At 33.8% G+C, this 9,040-nt stretch overlaps 1 protein-coding gene across 7 annotated transcripts in view; it reads left to right on the top strand.

Annotated features, from left to right (window-relative positions):
* The first annotated feature begins 4,852 nt into the window (after positions 1–4,852).
* Positions 4,853–9,040, top strand: part of POSTN (periostin) — a 46,952-nt gene continuing 42,764 nt past the window's right edge. For 2 of the 7 annotated variants that reach the window (XM_056794798.1, XM_016421913.2), the window contains exons 1-2: positions 4,853–5,184; positions 6,606–6,704. In XM_056794798.1, the coding sequence (XP_056650776.1) occupies positions 5,066–5,184; positions 6,606–6,704 (218 nt within the window). In that variant the 5' untranslated portion in view covers positions 4,853–5,065. The remainder of the gene's footprint in view (positions 5,185–6,605; positions 6,705–9,040) is intronic. The other 5 variants (XM_056794800.1, XM_056794797.1, XM_056794799.1 and 2 more) reach the window with 4 other exon arrangements.

Below are 9,040 nucleotides of genomic sequence, written 5' to 3'. Positions count from 1 at the left end.
ATAAATTATTTTGAGATAAAATGCAGCAGAAGACAGAAGTGATGTACAGTGGATAGAAAGATGAAGAAAGTAATCTTTGACTCTCTTTGGAAAAGGTGATTAAAAACATGTTCTGGACATTTTTGAATAAGTAGAAGGCACTCCTCAAATGAAAGGACCCACAAAGCAAGTAGGGAATGGAAATAGATAGATAGCACATGTTTCAAAAACTTAAAAATTAAGATGAAACTAGGAGAGCATTTGGAATGAATAAGTAGGCCAAAGCATAATGCCTTAAGCTTAAGATATGAGTGAGAAACTGATAAGGAAGAGTGAGTTCAGTGGATCAAGCACACTTTTTCTTTTTTGCTTCCAGCAGATCAAGTAGAGCAAACAGAGCTGGGGGATTTTGAAGAGGTAGCATTACAGAATTCCAAGATATGCATAAAACTCCCTTATGTACCACTGACTGATATGAAGGTAGATGTGTTTTTATATAAGGAGAAGATGAGCATTGCACAGCTTCAGTATTCCCTTGAAAGAAAATTTTAGGGTCTTATTAAAAAAAAAGAAAAAATAGGTGAATGACAAGAATCTTACACTGTGACAAAAATAAGATGTGTGTGAGGTGTCACAGGAGCCAGAGAGAAGAATATAACTGAAGACCAGACAAGTTCAAACTATGTTGTGGAATTATTTTGTTTCCAGGAGTTGTTATGATCACTCCCTTCCATGCTTTACTGACACTGTTTCCCAATGATTGGAAATATTTGAAATGAAAAGTGATGCATCCAAATACATTAGAAACATAACAAGAGATATTTAGCAGATTTCTTTGTTTCTCTAGATGTTTATCATTAGATATCCTAGAAGAAAAAGAAATCTATGAGAATTAGCCATCAATGAAAGAAAGATGAGCATATTCAGTTCTAGTCATTACAGCCAACTATAAAATGATACTAGAAATCTCTTACTCCAAATCTTACTTATGAAAATGAAGTCCCTGAAAACCAGGTATTTTCTTATTATTTAAAATTCAAATATTTGTTCCCCACATTAAACAAATGCTTTTACACTCTCATCACCATTGTTATTCTTTAATCAAAAATTAAAATGCTTTTCAAAGAAGTCTTGTGTTCTTCTGGGGAAAAAATATTTTTTTCAGAGTTTTCTCCACTAGATGTCTCCAGAGAAATACAAGTTAATTTTGCTGGTAATATTATTGTACCAGGGAGCATTAAAGTTTTATCAGTATGTATTCAAGTACAAATAACTATTTCATTGTGGTAATGAATCTGGTGTGTCACTGGATTGGCTTTTACCAGAATAGCCACCCTGAATTTTTGTTGTAAGAGATGGTATGAAATCCCAGAGTTATCACATTTTCCTTTCTTGATATATTCATTCATTGTCACGAAAGAGACTGTTTCATCTGCCATTTTTGGAGGGGATGACATTTCCTTTTTTCTCTGAATAGGTTTATTTTTATTTATACTAGATTAGAAAATTAGAGTAAGATAGCAGGAATAATGACAATTTATAAATTAGTCTGACTTTCTTGGGATGATGCTTCAGATACCAAGGTGGCAAACAGTAAGAAAAAGGTGAGGAGATAAACAAGTTGACCCATAAATAACTAAGGGATTCATATAATCATGCTCAGTCTGTGGTATCACTAACACATATCACCAAGGGGCTAACTGACTTTCAACAACAGTTCCCTCCTCTCCTTTTACCTATTCTTCAAGTTATCCATTATCCTTTTGTGATGTATTTTATTATGGCTAACCATGTTCATTTTATTTCATTTCACCTGGATTAAAATGCTTATATGTATGGAAGGAGTTAATTAACATAATATGATCTACTTCATCCCTTATTTCCAACTTCATCTCTGAAATATTGAGGTCCCAGATGCAACTGCAGCAGACTAATTTTTTTTTGTTTTTTGTATTTGTTTCTACATCTGATTGAGAAATCAACACACACACAAAATCTTCCCTTTGGTTTTTAAGTCACCTAATTTGGATAAACCCATAACCCAAGGTCACCAGACAATCATCAACTCTCCATTTTGAGATTATGCAGAGGTCTGTAAGCTGGTAAAGTGAAACCCAGCATGGCAAAAGTCTAAAGTCCACAAGGCTTGCTTAAAATCCAAGAGAATTGATGGAAATGGCATCTGGCTATTTGGGGGTAAAATGTTCCTGTATTTCAGACACATTATTCTTCCCAATTGCATAATAAAGCATTTATTTTTCCTAAATGGTGAACATCATTGAGTGAGGCTTTTCTAACCCTGGGAGGTCAAAATCTGGGCCCCAAGGACAAAGGGAAATAAAAATTGATTTATTATCCTTATTATTGAATTAATGAATAACAGGTGGTTTCATTCTTCCAAAAAGGAATTCTTTTAAAGCCTCTTGCTCCTCCTAAAAGAAAAAAAGAGGGAATGTCTTATGAAATGGGGATTCTTATCCAGTTATACTGATTAGTTAGTAGTAGTTCAGTGTGTTAGGGAAATCAATTATAAGTAATTGTGAACTTTATGATTTATTACAACTTTTAAATACTCTTTTCAGTGAATATTTTAGAAAAATAGGACAATAATTTATCAGCTCTCTCAGAGTATGACATGCTCTTTAGTTATTTATTTTTCTGCTAAGTAATATAAAGTAGAAGGTCTCCTTCAAGACTTCTGATGTTGCTTGATCACATAGATGGGCATTCCAGAACTGAACAGCCCTGTGGCAGTATTTTCCATGGATGCCTTAAAATTTCATGTTTACCTTTGTCAAGACAGGTGTAAGAATCCAGAATAAAGAGACTACAGTGATTGAAAAATTCCTTGCACCGGTTATTTATTGGGAAGTAGAGAAAAGAATGGAAGAGAACAGCACTGTTTCTGAAAGACCAAAGCCCTAGGGACAACTGTCAAATTTTGATGTGAAATTTGGTTTTACAAAACTCCAGCATATTTCCAACTTTACTACTGTTGTTGTGTTGAAAATCCCCCAAAGAGCTGGAATCTTATGGCCTCTCCATCACAGCAGTTTGTGTGTGGGGCTTCATTTAGGAAGACTTTTGCTCTTTCTTTGTCCCAAATGGTGGTATTATGTGATCCTTGACTTCCATTGTGTCCCTGTTTTTAGCACCCAACAATTAGGTTTTATTTCTAGTCTCACTGTTCTTTGAACTGACTTCAGATCAATATGTGGAAGAACTTTAAAACAACTAAAAAAAACTAAAAAACTAATTATTAAATCAATTATCTCACAAGGTGATGAGTGCTCCATCACTGAGAGTATGTATTCCATTGCAAGTTGTACAACCACCTACTATAGATGTTGTAGCCTGGATTATTCCATTAGAAAGGAAGTTAAACTATATGGTGGCTAACAAAGCTTGTAGTTCTTGTTTGTGGTTCTATATTTGAGGGGGAATTTTTAGAAATTCTAAGATTTTATAAGTATTCTACATTCTGACATTTTAACCAGCTGGAATTACTAGGTTTGTAACTATCTCCTTATTTCTGCTTCTCACTAGTTTACCTCTGCAAATAGATGTATATCATTGAAACTTTTTATTTCACAAGAAGGGTAGAGAACCAAGAAATAGATTAAGCAATTTTGTCAATTTGAGGCCATTCATAAAATACCAATAGCTTTTCAATAAACAACTGGAATAAATGCATTTTAAGAACTTTTTTCTTTTTCTGTCCTTGTTCTCTTAACCTTTTAACAATATGGATCATTGGCCTTCTTGTGGCCTTGTATTCTCTTTTGGGCCTTTTGGATGGACAAGAAATCAAATGAAAACACCAAAGAGAATCCTTGTAAGAAGCTGCTGACTTCATGCATTTACATGGAGAAAATGTTGTACAAAGACGCAATAAGATTGTCATTAGGTTCGGGAAGGATGCATTCATAAATTTAGATCACATAAAATAAATAATTTAACTAAGTTTTAAGTATTTGAACCAAAGTTTAAATTGGAAAATGCCCAATAAATCATCAATTATGAGTTTATGCTATCTAGTGTCTCTTATGAGGTAGCTGAGTTTATAAAGCTTGTTATCAGCAACACAGATGACAAACTGAGTAGCAAACCATATGTGTATCTCTCTCTGGAAGGAGCCCCAAAGGGTTAATTTAGAAGACCTTTACTGTTGGATACAACCCAAAGGAGAAGCAGATTTTTTTATTACTCCCTCTGTTATATTTTATCCTAACTTGGCTCATTCTGCTATTTAGATTAATAATATTTGTGTTAGACCAGACCTGATTTTGTACAGTAATTGTCAGCATATGTGTTCAAGCTAAATGATATAAATTTTATGGGAAATGTGTTATAAAACACAATATAAGAGAAAATGTTTCTCCCTTCTGTATAATTTCTTAATTCACTAAAAAATGGCAGATGTGGAAATTCATTAACTATCTGTTCCCTAAATTTAAATGTTTTCCCAGAGTAAGTTACTTTTGGAGATTCCTCCCCTTTCTCTCCTCCTTTTCCCTTTATACAGAATTGAAAGAAAAGGGTGGGCTTGGTTTTTGGTTGACTTTTTTAAAAAATTACTTAATAGAATAAGAGTAAGGGTAAAAAATTTGAAGTTTAAAATTCAAAGAAACAAAGTAACATAGACATGGAAAGGGTAAAAATAGAGTTCCATCTTTCATTAAATCATTATTCCCTAGGGCACACCCACATATACAAAAATAATAGAATGGAGAATAGCCTCCGGAACTGCTCCAAAATTCTTTCCTTTAGCAAAACCCCAACATAATACAAAAGTCTGAACACAGATTTAAACATGCAACCAGACAGACTCCTGCCTGCAAAGAAGAAAACTTCATAGTCACCAGGAGGGGGAAAGAAAACTGTGTATAGTTAGTGGCTGCAGCTAACTTAAGCTGATTGAAGCTGGCAGCTAGAAGTTGCTGATGTTTCTTGGAGAATGTTCAGAGTTTCAGGTTGATACTCTGTTCCCTCCCACAACTCTCTCACATGTATATAAACCCCGAGCTCTCCAAAAGTCATTGCCAGTTCTCTTTCTTGACTAACTGAAGCAACAAGGCGACTAAAGATGATACTTCTTTTACCCATATTTTTCACACTCTTGCTGTCTGCTCTTGAGTTGGCAGACTCCACTGCTCATTATGACAAGATTTTGCTCCATAGTCGTATCAGAGGTCAGAAACAAGGGTAAGTGAATATTTGATTGTTGTTATTTTTGTTTTATCTTATTCTATACAAAAAGTAGGCAAGTACAAGAAGGCAAAGTTTCTTTCCTATACTCTGGTTTAATCTTTGAAAGGAAAAAATGACAATTTACAACCATATTTATTGTGTTCAATTAATATTTGAACAATTACATCCAGAGACTTTAAGATGAAGATATCTTTAGGAAAGTTGGTGAGACTCTTATGTCTAATTAACAATATATGATATCTTTCCACTATAAAAAAAAAGTCTAATTCTTTCTGAAATCTTAGGATAGAACATCAACTAAAAACCTGTGAAAGAATCTATGGTTTTGCAAAGCTTTAGAGTTTTTTTTTGAATCATATTAAGAAAAGGCTATGATTGGCTGGAGTTTTGGGGGATTTTTTTGCTTTATTTTAGCCATCTATGTATGTGTAAAGAGAAGAGAATAGTGCAATATAACTAGCTTCCACTGAGTTATTGCCAGCACTGAATTTGAAGTTAAAAAACCCCATTCCAAGTAAAATAATACAAGAAAGTAATGTTTCCTGCCATGGCACTCAAATTTGACTTGGCTTTATTTTCAAATTAGGCAGTTTAATGTGTCAAGTGAGCCAAGAAAATGATGACTTTTTTATTCAAAATGGATTTGACCACTGCTGATTGTATCTCAAAGGGATCTTCCAGAGTGCTCACATGTTCCCTAGTCTTGCTGAAGAAATGAAATCAGAGTTTTAGATGAAAAATCCATTTGGGACAGAAACCACTGACAGAATTTTTTCTGATCCATTTTATTCATGTCAAAAAGAATCTTCATTTTCTGTTTGAACTAGCCATGTTATAACAGTTTTTCCATCATGAACCTTCTGACCTTAATCTTCATGTTGTTTTCCCACTTGTTTCTTTGTGAATGATTGTTCATTTATTGTGGAATATGTGGAATTACACATAGAGGCAATAAAAATATCTACCTGGATAAAGGATCCTGATATCTTTTGAAGGCATTATAAAAATTCATCTGACTTCCATTGCCCTTTGAGTCTTGGTAGTTCTAGAGTCCCAGAACTATGCTTTATTATTTTTTCTTTTATATCCAAATGCAGTAGCTGAGATTCTCAGAAGTGTATATGTGTGTGTGTGTGTATACATACATACACACATGTGCACAAAATATGAGGCAACTGGATTGTTCAGACCTGGCAGTCTTTGCAGCAATACTCTTGTTTAGGCAGGTAAGTTGTTGCCTCCCCTCTGAGAAGGAATAATTTTTTAGAGATCCAGCAGGATGGTGTGAAGAGCTGGGGTGGATATTCCATCTGCCTCTAGAAATCAAAGCTACATGTTAGTTTTTAGCATCAGACTTTGAGATGAAATGTATGTCACATTGTCCTTAACTCTCTTTTCTTCTGTTCACCCTCTAGTCCAAATGTCTGTGCCCTTCAACAGATCTTAGGCACTAAGAAGAAATACTTCAGCACTTGTAGGAACTGGTATCAAGGAGCTATCTGTGGAAAGAAAACGTAAGTTGCATGTTCTTTCATAATGAGCCAGTCCTTCAGAAGCCATTTCTCTGAAAAGAGATAAAGGGCATATTATCCTTTTTTTAAAAATATACTGAATGAGCTCCCTTTCCTCCTCCCAAATTGAAAAAAAAAAGTCTGTTTTCAGGCAAAAGACTTCATATAAAATAAATAATGTTCTATATATTTCACTATGAATGTCAATGGAAAGATCTTTCCCAAAATGGTGATATAGAATGGCAGAAATCATATGGTATAATACAAAGTATCTTGAGCTCAATGTCAGAATTCTTTAATTCCCTAATCTCTGATCAGCTATTAAGAATTATGACACTGAGCAAGTCACAAAAGCTTTTTGTGCCTCAGTTTCATCACCTCTAAAATGTTTGCTTAGGTCCTTTCTGCTCCAATATTTGATAACTGAATCATATAAATATTTTGACCAAATATCAGTTACTTGAAACAACAGACTAATTAAATGAAGCAAAAGATGCAAAGAGATTCTTTTGCTTTAAAATTTGTTCAATATAGAACAGGATCAATATTCATTTGTGCAAATTCTAAAATAAAGTAATGAAGCAATTATACAGATAATTCAGACAAGGTAAAATTGTGATAAAGGGTTTAATCATAATTATACTGAATTCTTTTCTATTACATACATGCATTTAATGTTGGATAATTGTTTTATTCACTTAATTGGCAAATTTTCAAATTGCTAGGAATGAGAATGGTTCAGTGCAGCACACTAGAAAGCACACTGACTTCTAAATTAAAGGATCATGATTAAAACTTGACTTTGACACTTAATATCTGATGTGACCTCATGGAAGTTGTTTAATATCTCTGGCTATAGTTATCTACATCAGTAAAATGAGGAGGTTGAACAAGATATACTGCATAATTCCTCCAAGCTCTGAATCTATTATCTTGAGATCCCATGACATTTTAAATGTTGGACTGCCTTCAGGAGAAAGTTATTGTAATAGCCAGGAAAGAGATACAAATCAATAGTACCTCTGGATAAGTACCTTTGGATCTACCATCCCATTAGAGAAGAGATCAGAAAAGAATGTGGATTCTGTAGTCAAGAGAACTGGGTTCAATTCTTATCTCTGTGCTTTATTATATGTGTCATCTTGAGCAAGTCTTGAACTTGGTTTTCACATCTGGAAAATGAGGAGGTTGGGCTCAATTACCACTTTTCTGGTCCCTTTCAAATCTAAATCTATGATGTTTTGATCTATGTATGATTAGCTCTGCTACATCCTTGCCTTGGCTGACTGCCCATGAGTGCTGCAATGAAAAATGAAACAGACTTCCTCTGGGGATTTTATTAGAGTCCATTTACTCTGAGTATCACATTGAATAGAACTTAGAGTTGTTTTGAAATAGAGAGACTTTTAAGATTTTATCAAACTTTCTTAAGCTAAATTCCTTACTTAAAATAATTTCTTACTAACACCTTTAATATAGTATATAGTGGTTATGGATAACGTCTAGAAAATTCCTTGCAGAATTAGGACAACTCCAAAGCTCAAAATGGACTGTTCTCTTTAATGAAATATAACATGTATTTGTTAAATGTCTACTATGTAGACAGCACTAGAACACAATTATTCATAAATGATTTTAGTATGTACATTCAAAACTAAAAAGCATAGCATAAGAAATACAGAATTGGTCTCGACCTAGATTCAAATAATACCTATGGTACTTACTGCCTATTTGCCCTAAAACAAATACATTATTTTACCTGTCTGTGGTCCAGGTAAGAACTTTAGGTCACAAAACAGTAGCTGATCTGCATTGGTATAGAGAATTATTTTATCATGAATTTGCTTTGTTAAGTCATTTTTAGTCATGTCTGACTCTGTTTTTTTTTTTTTTTGTGGTTTGTTTGGGTTTTTTTGTCAGAAATAATGGAGTGGTTTGCCATTTCATTCTCTAGATCATTTTACAGATGAGGAAACTGAGGCAAACAAGGTCAAGTAACTTTCAGGGTCACACTGATAGTAAATGTCTTGGGCTGAATTTGAATTCAGGAGGAAGAATTTTCCTCACCCTGGGTCCAGTATGCTGTCCACTGGGTGACCTAACTTCCCATTTGCCAGGAATCTCCTATATCAAATAAATTGTTTTAAAAATGAACCAAAAACTTTTAAAATCTACATTTTATGGTTTTTTCCACTTAACCACATCTCTTGGGGGCAAGAAGAAGCTCTAATTGGGGGTTTAACAATGCCCACTGCATTTCTTATCATGACGTGTATACATTTTATGTTTAAACTTTGGAATATTATTGTTTCACAAGACAGTAGATAGTTGTAATATAT

Source organism: Monodelphis domestica, chromosome 4 (assembly GCF_027887165.1).
Source record: "Monodelphis domestica isolate mMonDom1 chromosome 4, mMonDom1.pri, whole genome shotgun sequence".
Lineage (NCBI taxonomy): Eukaryota > Metazoa > Chordata > Mammalia > Didelphimorphia > Didelphidae > Monodelphis > Monodelphis domestica.
The sequence above is the reverse complement of the archived record's forward strand: the minus strand, read 5'-3'. Positions and strand labels throughout refer to the sequence as shown.